General features: G+C 38.7%; 1 protein-coding gene across 1 annotated transcript in view; it reads right to left on the bottom strand.

The window, feature by feature from the left end:
• The window catches only part of COL13A1 (collagen type XIII alpha 1 chain), a 237,971-nt gene that overhangs the window by 816 nt on the left and 219,368 nt on the right, over positions 1-17,787 (bottom strand). The window contains exons 36-37 of the mRNA XM_077454564.1: positions 7,595-7,681; positions 4,451-4,489 (exon numbers count right to left, since the gene is read on the bottom strand). Coding sequence (XP_077310690.1) covers positions 4,451-4,489; positions 7,595-7,681 — 126 coding nt within the window. The remainder of the gene's footprint in view (positions 1-4,450; positions 4,490-7,594; positions 7,682-17,787) is intronic.

Genomic DNA, 17,787 nt, shown 5'->3' with positions numbered 1-17,787 from the left:
TTGGTCATGTGCTGACAAATCCAACTTTAATAAAAGTTGAAATAAAATAAATCAATAAATAAAAGAACCCCGTTTGTTAATTAAAAGTACTTGCTTAACCCTGGCCGCAAGAATAGTTAAAAAAAAAATAATTCAGCTTCGAATAAAAAAATTCTACACAAATCCAAGACTCCTAAAAACTTCTGAGGTAGAGTTTCCGCCTAGCTTCTGCTGCTCAGTGTTTGGCATTTGATTTTTTAACAAAGACTGGGAATGTGGATATGCAGTACAGTAATACCTTGGATTACGAGCATAATTCGTTCCAGAAGAATGCTTATAATCCATTCCACTCGTATATCAAAGCAAGTTTTCCCATAGGAAATAATGGAAACTCAGAAAATCCGTTCCACAGCCACTGCTTGTCTATGCAGTACCACATGTGGCCAGAGGTGCGGGGGTGCCAGAGACACTCTGAAATACTCGGAGATGCTCCAAGACACTTGGGAGCAGAGTGTTTCCAAGTTTCTCTGAGCGTCACCTGTGCCCTCGCACTCTGGCCAAATGCAGTACTGCACACTCCAGCGGCTTGACTCCTGCTCGTCTTGCGAGACAATGCTCGCAAAGCGAGTCAGGTTTTTTTTCTAAATAGCTCATATTGCAAAATGCTCATAAACCACGTTACTTGCAACCCAAGGTTCCACTGTATTTGATTCTGTTCTGTACTTTTAGTGTTTAATTAGCAAATTAATTGTTCCTTCTGCTCTTTTTTTTAAATAAACATTGGGTCCTATGTATCACTATCCTATGTCACATTTCAAGTCCAAGACTTGCTATGAACAGGTCAGATACCAGTGTCACAAAAATAACAAGGCTGCTTCCCAAGCACACAGTAAATTGCAATGTACCCTGATCAATGATCACTGATGCCTTTAAACATCTACATATAGGTTTAATTTTAATTTATACCTCAGCATCCTTTTTTAAGCTGCACTTTGGTATATCTCTAGCAATGAGCTGATTCTGTGCTACTAAATGGCCTGTGCTGACACATGCATGATACTTTTGGAAAGCTTAAATTTGATTGATATTGATATTACAGAAAACTACAATACTGCAAAGAAATAAGTAGATTCACCAGTATTCAAAGTATAGGATTTGATTGCAGTTTTCTGTAGTGGTAAATTATACACACATGAATAACCCAGAAATTATTGTATACATAGCTCTAATAATTATTTTAATTGCCCTAGTACACTCAGTCTCCAAGAGGAGCTTTATGTCCTGTAAACACGGTCGGATTTTCCAATGGAAATTCGGTCTTGTGTGGGCTCTATCGGACTTTTTCCGCTGGAAATCCCGACGGAAAAAGTTTGAGAGTTGGATCTAAAATTTTTCGACAACAACATCGGATCTGACTTTTCCGATCGTTTGTAGAGAATTCCGATGGATGCTCAGATTAAATTATGAGACCAAAGCTATTGGCTAGTAGCCTCTACGTAGTCCCGTCGTACGCAACAAACATCACCACGTTCCGAACGATCGGGTTTTCCGGCAACTTTATCCGACTGTGTGTATGCAAGACAAGTTTGGCACAAATTCCATCTGAAAAAATCTGATGGATTTAATTGTCGGAATGTCCGACCGTGTATACAAGGCATTCGTTGGTTAAGTCCACAGGTGGTTCATACTAATATATTTTATTTTTGGATCTACAGGCTAGTGGCTTTACAGGGAATCACTCTGAACTAAGGTGGCAAGCCTATGGGAATGTAGGGGATACTTATTTGTAAGTTAGATCAGTGTTTCTTAACTCCAGTCCTCAAGGCGCCCCAACAGGTCATGTTTTCAGGATTTCCCTCAGATGCAACGGCTGTGTAATTACTAAGGCAGTGAAACTGATCAAATCACCTGTGCAAAATAATGGAAAGCTTGAAAACATGACCTGTTGGGGCACCTTGAAGATTGGAGTTTGGAAACACTGTGTTAGATTGTAAGCTAGGCTTGTAAGCTTGTATGTTACTGGAGAGATTCTCAAAGGCTAAGGGATGTAGAATCCTGATAGAAAAAAAAGTGTGTGTAGTGAACTACACACACACACACACACACACCTTAAATTGTTCCTTAATACAGAACGTCACCCTAAAATGGTTCTGCTTTAACATCTCATTCCTCTCTCCTTTAGCAGGTACCTGCTCCCACTTCTGCTCTGATCACTTAGGATATCTGAGCAGAAGTTCTCCCCTTCTACCGTGGCCACAACGCTCTATGTGTACCTTAACAGGTCCGAAGATGCTGGGGGACCGAATGCAGAATGGCTTGTACATGCACAGAGGGAAGTCAATTGTGAAACTGCAGAGTCACAGCTGGCTTCTCTTAGTAAACTTGTCGGCACAGGGGCCTAAAGACCGGCGAAGGACCGACCCGGGACAGCACTGGATCCTTGGACAGGTAAGTGTCCTTTTTTTTTAAATCAGCAGATACAGTAATTGTAGCATGAAAATTATAAACCATTTGTTAACAACTTAAGTCCTATAAGTCAATGAAAAGGCGAGAGGACAAACAAATAATTATACAACAGTTATTAACATCCAACAAAAGAAGCAGATATAAAAAGTCAAGATGACCCAGTCGTAAGAGTGGGAAAGAGAAAGAATCCTGAATATATTTCAATGGGCTCTAAAAGGCAGAAAGAGAGGGAAGCACAGAAGAAGGTGGTTAAAGCTAAACTGCAGGATAATCAAATATTGTCTAAATACAATAGGCACATGCATTTTTGCTTGAATCTTGATGTATTTTGAATATGCCTTCCACAGTTAGAGAATACTCCAGTGTGAAACTTTGCCTTTCTCCAGGAGCCTTTTGTAATAAAGGCTGGTTACTGCTGCTCTCTCCTTGTGCAGGATGACTGGCATCCATCCACCTTAAGTAGTTTTCTACAGGCAGCCAGTATCGGGTGGAACTTTAGGGTCCCTCCCACAGTTCTGCTTTCTTTTCAAAAAGTTGTTATTATCATTTCACAGACAGATTACACAGTACATTGTTAAAAGGGTTTAGGTATAACAAAGTATGCAAAACAATGAAACAAACAACTTGCGACATCATACTCAATAACGCGATACAGACAAGCAAATGTGTATGTCGCTTAAGGCTGTACGGAGAGTACTTGCTGAAACTTATAGTCAACAGAAATGAGACATTCCGGTTGTATCGGAGTCAGCTAGTTCAGTTACACTCTTCCTTTAAATTAGTTGTAAACAAAGAAATGATGGTACTGCATGTACAGAAAATTTCCACGTGGAGAGAGGGGAAAAGAAGGAAAGCACAGCTAGAAGAAAACAGAAATAAGGGCAGGAGAATAGAATGAAGGGAAAGGAGAGGTGAAGAATAGGAGGAAAGAAAAGGAGGAGGGTCGGTCAACCGGTCCGCGCAGCCCCAGGCCTTCACAAGCTGGAGACCATCCCAATTCTGCGGGTAATTTAGGGTTCAAATAAATAGGGGTCAAAATCCGGGGGTAGGAAGTATTGTATCCAGGGTTGCCACAGTTCTGCTTTCTATACAGCTCAGTGATGATGCCATCACTACTTTTACAAGGTAATACATGGATTTATTAAAATTTAATTCAGTGCATAAAAGTGGATTTATATCCTTTGTTGCTAATGAAGAATATATTTAAATGAAACTTTTTGTTTTCAGAGTTTAACTTTGAATATGGAGGATGTTTCAGGGAGTTACTCACAAGACAGAGGCTGAAGACAATGGATAGTATAAAATAAGTTATCATTTTTCAGGGCCCCTTAAGGATTACAGTGCAATACTCCCTGTAGTACCATACACGGAGTGCAATCATTGAATATGTGTATAATAAATGCACCCATTAATATTGGGGGTACAAACAAGTCTTGGATAAACGTATCCTTTATGTAAATCAAGAGTGGAAAAACAAATTTGGCCACTGACTACAGGAGGTGTAGATCATTTCTGTGGCACAAAAGTTTCTTCCTCATTTTACTAGAATTAACAGCCTTGGTAGATAAATAAACATTGCTAGCACTGGGGCTTTCCTCTTATTTTCTATGACAAATGCAGGTATTTCAACCAACAGAGGCAACAAGTGCATCACAAAAAATCCAGCAGGTCTCCCCCACTCCTTCCCGATTTATTAACTGAGGTAGTTCATGCACAGAGAGTCCATAGCTTAAGCACTTGTCATTACTGCAAATCCACAGACATCAAAAGAAACAGGTTAAACGTTTTAGTTTCAAAGTAATATTCCATGCTGAGACATGTGCTACACGTGTATATATTGTTTTTTTGCCAAGCTCATAACAGAGAGGAACATGCTAGAACTAACAGCAGGCTGATTTATGCATTTATCATTTTCCTCTGTAACAAAAACTCAAAAAAACAAGGTGTGCAAGGCACAATCCAAAATTCAAAACAGTTTACAGATTCAGACAAGTACAAGTGTTACCTTATTCCAGCAGCCTTGTACAGGTAAACCATCTTCTCCCTATGGGAACAGAACAGTACTGTTATATGCTTTTGTACGGCAGCACAGTAAAATAATACATGCATTATGCTTTGTTTTGCCTATATTTCCCTTTCTATAATTTCAAGCTGTGAACATAATGGCAAATGTAATGTTGGCTTACAAATGTTTTATTGTAATTAAAAGCCTAGTAAATCCTAAATTACAAGAGACTTTATGTAAAAATCCAGAAAATCATTGCCAAATACGTATGCCCACACTCATACAGGAAATTAGGAAAATGTCTGATGTTAACACAGATTTTAGGCTAAATAGACATAACTGTTGAAGCTGGCATTATTCAGTAGATTACTTGACAGAATGTCAGTTGTATGTAGAAAAATATCACACACCAGAAATATCTTTAGTTCTAGTAATCACGTCCTATTCAATTATGAATTTTGTATGAAAAAAAAGTTCCTTGTATATTTAAACAATACTTTGGTTAGTGTGCTTTTTTATTCTTAAAATTAAAACTCTGAACAAAACAGCTTTACTAATGTCACTGTTCCCATCAACCTGATAAAACCACAACTTATAGAGAACATTAATTTAATTTATCCATCTGACACTCTAGAAGGGCCATAGTGTTGGCATTTATTAATTCAATTTGGAGCTCCTGTACACAGAAGTAGGCTTGCCTAATTATGAAAACACCAGAGAGAATCCTGGAGTAGTAGCACAGAGAACAAACATCCTTTAAAGTACATTGTAGCCTTCAATTTATAATTCATTCATAACATGCCACAGCATTGGTGCATATGTTTTCACATCTAAAGATACTTGCCAACATTCCTAAAAGCCTGACAGAACAATCCGTGTTCTTATTATTTTTAAACGTAAGCCAGGACTGATGAAACACACAAACCCACTCATGATATTTTTAGTGTTTACTTGTCCATACTAATTTGCAAGCAAAAACCATGGCCATAAGAGGTCGGTTGGCAAGTATATCTATACGAAGACTGGCAGCACTCATGAAGAACCTTTCTGTTTGCATGCCCGTGCCATTTGCCTATATTATTAATTCTCTTCTTTAAACCCAAATACAATAAATACAATGTCAATACCATGCACAGGACAATAACTAGTGACAAAAAAATTCAAGAGAATGAAAAAATAAAAATAAAACATGTATTTTAGTCAAACACAATTTCCTAAAATAGCAGCAATATGGGAAATCTTATAAATGAAGACTTAATTTTGAAACTTTCTCATTCCTGACATTTGTCAGTTATAGGTGAGTTGCAGTGGCTTTTTTTTTTTTTTTTTTACAGTCTGCACACTCACCAACCCACTTAAAATACAGTCCAACCCAATACACCATTGCATCAGGTAAGGAGCTCTGAATTTTATAAACTTGGTATGGTAAAGAAAGGTCTGCTTAGCAAGTGGAAATGTGGAGATTGTTAGGTTGGTCAGCAGTAGGTAACGTAAAAAGTACTTGTTAGGGTTATCGAGTTAGGAAAAATCTATCTTTACAATGACTCCCACTTCCATTTGGTTAAGGTGAACATACTATGCAAGGTTTTGAATTATGTGCTAGCAGAAGGAGGCATATCATGAAGAAGTGTGTGAGTTATAGGTAAGGATGCAACTTTCTCTGAGGCACATTGGTGCCTCCTATCTTAATATTTCCTTCCATTACCGTATCATTCTAATTTCCTGACACTCATTTTCAAACATAGGGACAGCCTCTGCTCATTCTACAACTAGCCTCAGTCCATGAGAATATTGATTCACACTATGGGAACAGATATACAGAAGGAGGTAATTTGGGTATTTGTAAGTGATACGGTCTTTGACAGGAAACACATGGGCACGGTTGTTCTGGATGTACTTATTGGGTGCTTGTGAGACAACAATGAAAGTGTGTGGGCATGAGGGTTTAACAGTCAATCTAAGTGATGTCTGGTCTTGGGACTAGGTACAGGTTGTATCTGACTTTACCTATTGGGCCGAATTACATTGGCTGATTACTAACAGCCAGCTGTTTTTTTCAAGTAGTAACTCCGCCATTCATGGATCAGGAGAAGAAACAATAGGAATGCAAATGTTCATGCTAATAAACTACTGAAAAGTTGTCCTTACTCCATAAAAGCATGCAGTGTATCTGCTAATTTTATTAAAAGCCTAATAGAACAGCCAATCAATACTCACAGTATGTTGCTTTAAATATCAAATTATTGGGAACATATTGGTAAGAGAAATATTTTTGTGTTAGGATATGATAGAAAGGATGATGTCAGTTTCCAATTTAATGTCAAAAGGATAGTTACATAGACAGACATATAGACAAAGATTTGAATGATGCAGGTTAACACATAGCCATACATTCATGCCAGGTACAAAGATTTAAGTACTTTGTCAAGCATGCAGGAAAAAGGGTTGTTAAAGCCATACCAATGGGCAAGGGGCATCCAGCCCATCCAGCCCTGGTATCCCTGGATCACCATTTTCTCCTTTTATACCTCGTTGTCCCTGTTTACAAAATCAACTACTTTTATTATTCCATGAGGTGCCTCATGTTTCTGTTTTTATGGCATATAAATCTAGTTAAGGCAAAGCTGCCGGACATCTTTTTAGGACAGTCCGTTTTTTTTTTTCTCACTGTGAATGACTGAGTAAACAATAATGTATAAATGTCTCATATATTTCACAGTAGTAATTATTTTTCAGAAAGGAAACCAGTGCGGAAGGGGACAGTGTTTGTCAAAAAAACAAAAATTCTAAATAATCTGTAAAGTCTATTATATGAGTCCAGCAACTTTGCCAGTTCACGCTTTAAGACCACCTGGCAATTGTAGTCTTGAGGAAGGGAAGACATTTACCAACAGTTAAAGCAAACCTCTGTCTTCTCGGAACCTGCAATAAATATGTTTATTCATCCCTACTGATAGGTAAGACCATGAGTGAACACTAAATGTTTTCAGACTCAAAACTATACAATAAGGTGCAATAAGGTAAAAACAAATGGTTATAAATTGGCAGCAAACTCATCAAATACAGAATTTAACTCAAAACCTCTTCTTTTGATCTTCCCATCCTCAAGTCCTATATAGAATAAAAATCAAAAATCAAACATACCAACGGGCAGGGTGCATCTAATCCAGGCGCTCCTTGGTCTCCCTTATCCCCTTTAGGCCCCCTAGAGCCTTTCTTCCCCCTTTCCCCCTGCAAAAATTAATTAAGTTCAACAAAAGATATAGTAACTTTCAGGATCATCCAGTTCAAAGTTGTTTTAAAAGTATGGAGTTAAACATTATCTAGAGATAAATAGAGTTATATATAACATGGAAAACTATCTACACTCTCCTGGTAAATGCATATCAAGTCTTACATTTGAGTAATATTCATAGAATAAGATGTTTATATATTTTAAAAGGACAGCAAGGTTGTGTTTCTGTTGCTTGTATCTGGAAAAGTGAGTGGAGGAATGTGGATAATAATGTTGTCTGTTTTCAGTTTTCTGGACTATGATTATACCTTTACTGTTTTTATTTAATTTTAGAGACAGTGACAGTTTCAGTTATTCTTTGTTGAGAATGTTCAAAAGGTTATTAATGTCTATGAAAATAAAAGATGTACAGGTTACTACCAAACTAAAGTATGCACATAGTAAATGCTCAAGAGGGATATGAAAATAAGGACATCAGCTTAAAATAAAGTAAGGCGATGTAAGCTTTTCTAATTGATTGCCTAAAAGGACTAAGAAACAATGGATGGTTGCTTTCATAAACTACTGATGAAGTCTGAACGAATAACATAACTGTAGTCAACTGAGAGAAAATATTCTAGAAAGATAATAAAATGTCGAAAACCTGTGCTCAAAACACCAGGGCAATCTGATACGTAGTCAACTGTCTAATCACCAACTCTACCTGTCCACTTTTGTCTTTGCCCCCTCATTATTAGTTAGGTAGGTTACCTCTGGGGGTCAAAAGCATGGCACAGTCGGGGAATGGGGGTGGGAGGAGAAAGCTGGTCAAGGCTAAAGCCACAACTTTGGAAGCTGGAAGCTATTTGTTTGTCAGAGATCCTGGGTATTTGGAGTTGCTCTGAAACAAATACAACCCACCATGCAGACACCTACAGGTGCCTGTTATACACCGTGAGTTGAAGTTTAACTTCTTACTTCTGGCCATAGGTTACCTTACAATTAAAATACTGTCATTCTCTTTAAAGAGGAGCTTCAGTCTCCCAAGAAAAAGTTTTAAGTCAGCAGTTACAAATATTGTAGCTGCTGACTTTAATATAAGGATATTTACCTGTCGAGTGATCCAGTGATGTCGGCACATGAGCCGATTCTTCAATCAGCTTTGGGTACAAGCTCCGGCATTGTAAGTAAGGGATACCGGCAGTGAAGCCTTTCAGTTTCCTACTGCACATGTGTGAGTTGCTCTGAACTTTGTGAATGGTTCTTCAGTTTTCTGGGAACTGTGTGTGTCCCAGAAGGCTGAAGGGGGGAGATGGAGGGGCTGAACATGCTTGTAGATCACCACAGAGATCTGAGCTGGAAGTGGGAGCTGGTACCTGTCAAAACCAACTACCAGCTCCCCTCTCCCCCCCAAAAAGTGACAAATGTGGCAGTGAAGGGTGAAAACAAGCAGAACTTCCCTATCCTTAGTTTAAGGGGAACTGTGTGTGTCCCAGAAGGTTGAAGGGGGAAGATGGAGGGGCTGAACATGCTTGTAGATCACCACAGCAATCTGAGCTGGAAGTGGGAGCTGGTACCTGTAAAAACCAACTACCAGCTCCCCCACAAAAAGTGACAAATGTGGCAGTGAAGGGTGAAAACAAGCAGAACTTCCCTATTTGGGTGCAGCTCTGCTTTAAGCATTGTTTTGAATGAAAATCACAACATTTCATTACTAAACATATGATAACATAACCCTTGTTCACATGGGTCATATGTCAGGAGACATCGGCCGGCTCAAAAAAAAAACAAAGCCGACATTCAGCTTGTGTGTATGTTGGTCTGTCCCACAGAAGCTGGACGTTCGGCTGGCTTCTGTCGGACAAGCATGCTGGAAAACCAGCAGCCTCCCAATTAGCGCTCTTAGCCAGTGGCAGAGAGAGGTGATCAGAGTGTTCTGGCAGGGGAGAGGGGGTGTCCCCCTGTCAGAACACAACAGCTCAGTGGGGGAGATCGCTGTATGAACTTTGTAAGGTTGGAGCAGCTGTACTAACCAAAGCTGACAATTTTTTGGGTTGAATGAAAAAAACAATTTAGTGTGTACCAGGCTTAAGTCAGCTTAGACTGAATACCAATCAGGTATTGCCTTGAACATACCAGGTAAATCTTCCAATGAGGACACTTGTTCCAGTGATAACTGGAGTTTACTTTTGGTTAAATCAAGAAAGGGTTAATCCCTGTCAGGTACAACAGCAATATAAAAAAGAGATAACAAAAAAGTGGTCCATCAAGTCTGCCCAAGTTTTTTTTTTTTTACCTCTGCAGTAATAGAGGTAATGAGTCAGTCAAGAGTAAGTGGATTCACACATGCTTAGGACAAACAGATTTATACTCAGACAAAAAAGGTTTAACGTTTAAAAAAATGGGACAGACTTGATGAACCACATGGTCTTTTTACTGTCCTCACTTCTCTATGTTTCTATAACAAGGGGAGATTTAACCCCAGATTGTGTTTGGCAGTTGTTAATCCATCCTTGCTTAAAACAAAAGTACATTTTTGTCGACAAAGGGCAATACTTTATGAATGCCCATGCTAAGCTGACAAAGTAGTTAAATGGACTATAAAGGGCATTTTAAATTTCAAATGTTCATTCAAAAGAAAACACTAAAGTGAAACCAATGGCCTATCTTTCTAACAATATTTTCCATATTCATAATAAATTTGAAATGATTATCAACTAAATGAACTTCTAGTTGAAGCATAAATGGGGTGGCATCCCTTAAATAGTCGTTGCAAGGACTTTTACTATTGCATAATTAAGCGCTCCGGTATGCTGTACTAATATGACTATGATATTTTATATTACCATTTCCTTTATTTTAGTAGTATCCTGTACAATTATTTTAGTACAAACAAAACAGATCATTTGAAGTCTGATTCACATATTCTGTAATGAGATACAGTCCTTGCTCATTGAAGCTCACCTTGTGTTCATGGTTCATTTCTTTTGCACATATACTGTATATTAAGGATACCCACAAATCCTGCAAGAATCAATCTTATGTGTATAAAGTTGGTAAATACACCCAGTGTTTATGGTGGATTTCCAAAGTTTTTTCCCCATTGTTTTTAAACCTCAGTAAAAAAGATTCTGAGACTGCACAGCTGGATAATTCTTGATGCATGAATGCTGTTTCATAGGTGCAAGCAATATGAATGATTATTTATCTCATGTTACCCTAACCTGAAATAGCAATAACTCCTGTTGCTGGTATACCAGGAGAAACGTCATCAAGTGTCTTTTAAACACAACTTGTTTCTATAAATGTCATCTATAGCTCTCTAGGTGTCTAGATGTGAAACAAGCCTTTGCCACTAGTAGATATTTAGGTACACAAGAGTAGACAGCATATTACAACTTGTCTCAGAGGCATTAAGTCATGAAAACATATGCAGTAGTATTCAGTTAGTCAATGGATTGGATACCTGTGCATTAAGATGTTTCATCTGAAGCAAGGTATTTTCTCCATGTGTAATCAGTACACACTGTCAGCTGAAGATCTCAGCTGGCTTGGGCATTCTCCCACAAGGTTAGTGACATGGGTCCTCCTGCTATGGCACTAGGTAGGAAGGCCTTGAATAAGGTGGGCCCCCTTGCAATTCCTTAAATTCATTGGCTTTCCTGTTGATGATACATTTCATGCTGGGCTTTTTCAAGTAGAGTGGCATTCTATTCTCTTCCCTTCCTTCATGTCTCCTTCACTATGTACAGTGCCTTGAAAAAAGTATTCATACCCCTTGACATTTCCACATTTTGTCATACTAAAACCAAAACGTAAATGTATTTTATTGGGATTTTATGTGATAGACCAACACAAAGTGGCACACAATTGTGAAGTGGAAGGAAAATTATCATTTTTTTTCAACATTTTTTTAGAAATAAATATCTAAAAAGTGTCGAGCATTTGTATTCAGCCCCCTTTACTCTTATACCCCTAACTAAAATCTCCTGAAACCAATTGCCTTCAGAAGTCACCCAATTAGTAAATATACAGCTGTTCTGTGAAGCCCTCAGAGGTTTGTTAGGGAACCCTAGTAAACAAACAGCATTATGAAGGCCAAGGAACACACCAGACAGGTCAGGGATAAAGTTGTGAAGAAGTTTAAAGCAGAGTTAGGTTATAAAAAAATATCCCAAGCTTTAAACATCTCACAGAGCACTGTTCAATCCATCATCAGAAAATGGAAAGAGTATGGCACATCTGCAAACCTTCCAAGACATGGCTGTCAACCTAAACTGACAGGCCAGGCAAGGACAGCATTCATCAGAGAAGCAGTCAAGAGGTATCTCTTCTATCCATGGTAACTCTAGAGGAGCTGCAGAGATCCACAGCTCAGGTGGGGGAACCTGTCTACAGGACAACTATTAGTCATACACTCCACAAATCTGGCCTTTATGGAAGAGTAGCAAGAAGAAAGCCATTGGTGAAAAAAAGCCATCAGAAAACCTGCTTGCAGTTTACGAGAAGCCATGTGGGGAACACAGCAAACATGTGGAAAAAAAATGCTCTGGTCAGATGAGACCAAAAGATCTAAAAGCCAAATGCTATATGTGGCGGAAAACTAACACTGCACATCACCCTGAATACACCATCAACTGTGAAACATGGTGGTGGCAGCATCATGTTCTGGGGATGCTTTTCTTCAGCAGGGCCAGGGAAGCTGGTTAGAGTTGATGGGAGGATGGATGAAGCCAAATACAGGGCAATCTTAGAAGAACAACTTTTAGAGTTTGCAAAAGACGTGTAACTGGGGTGAAGGTTTACTTTCTAGCAGGACAACAACCTTAGCTACAATGGAATGGTTTAGATCAGAGCAAATTCATCTGTTAGAATGGCCTAATCAAAGTCAAGACCTAAATCTAATTGAGAATCTGTGGCAAGACTTTAAATTGCTGTTCACATACACTCTCCATCCACTCTGACAGAACTTGAGCTATTTTGCTAAGTATTTGAATGGCAAAAATGTCACTCTCTAGATGGACAAAGCATGCCCAAAAAGACTTGCAGCTGTAATTGCAGTGAAAGGTGGTTCTACAAAGTATTGACTCGGGGGGGGGGGGGGGGGCTGAATACAAATACACGCCACACTTTTCACATATTTATTTGTAAAAAAATTTTTAAATCATTCATCATTTTCCTTCCACTTCACAATTATGTACTACTTTGCGTTGGCCTATCACATAAAATCCAAATAAAATCCATTTACGTTTTTGGTTGTAACATGACAAAATGTGGAAAATTTCAAGGGGTATGAATACTTTTTCAAGGCACTGTATATTAGGTCCTAGAGTAAACAGAGCAGCTAGCTAAATTCTACATAAATCCTTTGACTAAACAGAGCACAATTACAATTATATATATATATATATATATTTATATTTTGCAGGGGTATACACTCAATAGCTGATATGTCTACCTCTGCCCCCAGCGCTCATAAGATGCGGTCAACTCCCTCCCACCTGGGATTAGTTCTCAATATTTAGCTGCCGTTATAAAACTAACCTTATCATGTAAATACAAAAAAGTGAATTTGAATTTGAAATTGAATTTGATATATATATATATATATATATATATATATATATATATATATATATATATATATATATATATATTTTTACCATAAAGTACAATTATATTGCCTCAAAGTATTTCACCTATTTGAATACTACCCTCATCCTGGGTCCAATTTGTTTCCAAGAACCCGACAATCATATTAAAAACCAGGTCTTTTAGAGACCTACACAATTCCCGGGCCTTAATTGCCTGGGCTGCATGATCCTTTGAGGGTTAAACAGATCCACATGAAATGAATCATGCATTAATCCCGATTTTTCTGATTTGATCACAATTACACCAGAGTAACCCATCAATCGCAATCTACCTGTGGCTTGTAGGTAGGTGGTGGTTAGATTGAATCCCTCCCCTGCCAACCCCTGCAACCTGGACAGAATCGGAGGCAGCATTTACTGGAACCAATCCTATGTATTTTCCTCCTGCCGCAGCTGAAATCCAAATTCTCCACCTCTCTCACAGGCATTCAGCTGTGGCAGGAGGAAAATACAGGGGATTGCTTCCAGTAAATGCCCCCTCGCCATCCATCCTGCACAGGTTTCCCTTTTATCTGTTGCCAGGGCCCTCCTGTGTGCTCCCCTGGCCCCTCTCACCTCTTGCAGTATTGCCAGATTCCCCTCCTCTCCCGCTGGCTACTGCGGGGGATCATTACCAGCCGCTTCCTTTTCTAAATAAACACATTAGTACCAAGCTCTCATTATGTTCATTCATAACTGAGGCATAGTAAACTTTGTTTGTGAATACACAGGGAGACTGTGCAGAGATCTTCCTGTTCAATCATTCTGTTCAGCTGAGGCTGCAGAGATGGAGATTGAGGAGTGTGTTCTCAATCTCTTTTCTGTGTCTCAAAAGTGCGAAATCAGAAGTCTGTTTAGACACCTGATATTTCACCATAGCGCCCCCAACAGAACTGCAAAAAAAAGTTTAAAAAAATAAAATCGTAAATATATATATATATATATATATATATATACACATATATATAAAACTACTGACACTGTCGACTGCCCTACTGACACCATCCTCTGCTCTACTAACAAAGTCCACTGCTCTACTGACACTGTCTTCTGCTCTACTAACAAAGTCCACTGCTCTACTGACACCATCATCTGCTCTACTAAGTCTACTGCTCTATTGACACCATCCTCTACTCTGCTAAAAAAGTCCCCTGCTCTACTGACACCATCATCTGCTCTACTAACAAAGTCCACCGCTCTACTGACACCATCATCTGCTCTACTAACAAAGTCCACTGTTCTACTGACACCGTCTACTGCTCTACTGACTGGCACCATCCACTGTCCTACTGACACCATCCTCTGCCCTTCTGACAAAGTCCACTGCTTTACTGACACTGTCCATTGCCCTACTGACACTGTCCATGACCACTACTCTACTGACACTGTCCACATGTCATCTACTGCTCTACTGACTGACACTGTCCACTTATAAGGTAGGGTAAGTTTATATTTTTACAGTGACATTTTTTTTAATATACCTTTCTAAGTTTTCCTTATTATTTAGTTAGGCTTTGCTAGCTAATTTCTTTAAAAAAATGGGTGCCGAAGCAGATTTCAACCTCTCAAAGGTTGCCTACCCCTGCACTAGAGCTTTAAACCTGTACTTTGAGTGATCATATTAAATTCAGTACAGTTTTTATGCATCGAAGTCATGTGTCAAGAGCACTTTTATATACAGGGCTCAAGAGAACTTGTCAAAATATTATTTTACTAATGCTGATTTTTTTTTTAGCAAACACTAAAGAAAAGACAAAGAACATAAGGGTCAATGTATAGCTCAGTTCAATTCTGGAGTCAATATAGTAGTTCAGAATCAGACAACAAATGATGTATTAAGCCGGTGAGGCCAAAACATGATAGATGTAAAGCATTGCTTAAATATTTTTTTTACTAGTGCTGTTATATGGAGTTTTTAATATATGACTGAAGAAGCTTTTTTTTATATATGTGTTTGAGGAAGATTAGAAAATCTAGGGTAAGATTAAGCAATTATGAGGCACAAATTGTGGGTTTGCTAAAATGAATGTAGTGGAAGGATGTGAGAAGCAGAGGAATAAAAAACAAGGAGGAGGCATTTCAACAAAGAAAGGATAATCCGGGAAAAAATGGAACAGGCTACAGAGGAGGTTGGAGGAAAGACCCAGGTAAAAAGGCACAAGTTAAGGAAAAGGATAAAGGGGACAAAGGTGAACCTGTGAAAAGCAAAGAAAATACACACGCGATAAAAGTGAAGATAGGAAATGGAGCAAGGCATCATTGCACAAGTGAGACGAGAGCTCTTTTCAGTTGGTGTTCTCTAAGATATTATCATGTGGCTGCACTAAGCCACAATAACCGCCAAGCGTCTCTTCCAAGAATGTGGCATTCAGCCCTTTATGCAGACATGGCAACCTTGAAGCACTGTTTTCCTGATACAATCTTACATTTCGTTTTGTGTACCATTGTGAAAACTGTGGTCATTAAAAATCCAGATGAAATAATAGTTTACTGAAATGGATTTAAATAGTAAACACATTGGTTGGATGGATTCCAACTAGTTGTAGGTACAATAGGGCTATATTTATCTACATTTTTGGATAGTATCATATTGGAATATTTACTGGTCCACTGATTTTGTTTTTCAATAAAAATTAACTTTTTTTGTGTTTTTAGCAGTAAACAGAGAAACCAAATGAAAAGTGTCTACATAGTTGTATTGTTCTGAATCAATTCAGAACTGTAAATATAAGCATAACATTTAGTAAACATATAGGTGAGCTGCCATGATACTGAAATGCTGACAGAGTTTAATGAAATGCTTAATTTTGTATGTAACATTTACAGTCACTTGAAAAAGTATCTATACCCCTTGAAAATTTCCACATTTTGTCATGTTACAACCAAAAAACTTAAATATATTTTATTGGGCTTTTGTGTGATAGATCAACACAAAGTGGCACATAATTGTGAGGTGGAAGGATAAATAGTTTTTACATTTGTTTACAAATAAATATGTGAAAAGTGTGGCGAGCATTTGTATTCAGTCAATACTTTGTAGAACCACCTTTCGCTGCAATTACAGCTGAAATTCTTTTTGGGGATGTTTCTACCAGCTTTGCACACCTAGAGAGTGACATTTTTGCTCATTCTTCGATGCAAAATAGCTCAAGCTCTGTCAGATTGAATGGAGAGTGTCTGTGAACAACAATTTTCAAGTCTTGCCATTGATTCTCAATTGGGTTTAGGTCTTGACTTTGACTGGGCCATTTTAATGGGAATTTCCGATGGAAAAAGTCCAATCGGATTATGTTGTTGGAAAATCCGATCGTGTGTGGGCTCTATTGGACTTTTTCCATTGGAATTTCCAATGGAAAACGTTTGAGACCAGGATCTAACATTTTCCGACAACAAAATCTGATTGCACTTTTTCCGATCGTGTGTAGAGAATTCCAACGCCCACGTATGGTCAGAAAAAATCTGGAGACAAAAGCTATTAGCTACTGGCCTCTACGTAGTTCCGTCTTACGTTGTTTACGTCGCCTCATTCCGAAAGATCGGATTTTCTGACAACTTTGCAACACAAGTTTCCGCCAAAATCCGACGGATCTTGTGGTCGGAATGTCCGACCACGTGTATGGGGCATAACACAGGAATATGCTTTGATCTAAACCATTCCATTGTAGCTCTGGCTGTATGTTTACGGTCGTTGTCCTGCTGGAAGGTGAACCTCCACCCTTGTCTCAAGTCTTTTGCAAACTCTAACAGGTTTTCTTCTAAGATTGCCCTGTATTTGACTCCATCCATCTTCCCATCAACTCTGACCAGCTTCCCTGTCCCTACTGAAGAAAAGCATCCCCACAACATGATGCTACCACCACCATGTTTCACGGTAGGGATGGTGTGTTTTAGGCCAAAAAATACAATTTTGGTCTCATCTGACCAGAGCACCTTTTTCCACATGTTTGCTGTGTCCACAGGGCTTCTTGCAAACTGCAAATGGGACTTCTTAAGGCTTTTTTTCACCAATGGCTTTCTTCTTGCCACTCTTCAATAAAGGACAGATTTGTGGAGTGCATGACTAATAGTTGTCCTGTGGACAGATTCTACCACCTGAGCTGTGGATCTCGGCAGCTCTTCCAGAGTTACCATGGGCCTCTTGACTGCTTCTCTGAATAATTTCCCCCCTTGGCCGGCCTCTCAGTTTAGGTGGACGGCAATGTCTTCGTAGGTTTGCAGTTGTGACATACTCTACATTTTCGTATGATGTATTGAACAGTGCTCCATGAGATGTTCAAAGCTTACCATATTTCTTTATAACATAACCCTGCTTTAAACATCTCCACAACTTTATCCCTGACCTGGTGTGTTCCTTGGCCTTCATTATGCGGTTTGTTCACTAAGGTTCTCTAACAAACCTCTGAGGGCTTCACAGAACAGCTGTATATATACCGAGATTAAATTACACACAGACGAACTCTATTTACTAATTAGGTGACTTCTGAAGGCAA

Source organism: Lithobates pipiens, unplaced genomic scaffold (assembly GCF_037356315.1).
Source record: "Lithobates pipiens isolate NorthernLeopardFrog02 unplaced genomic scaffold, aLitPip1_a1.2 Scaffold_25, whole genome shotgun sequence".
Taxonomy (NCBI): Eukaryota; Metazoa; Chordata; class Amphibia; order Anura; family Ranidae; genus Lithobates; species Lithobates pipiens.
The sequence above is the reverse complement of the archived record's forward strand: the minus strand, read 5'-3'. Positions and strand labels throughout refer to the sequence as shown.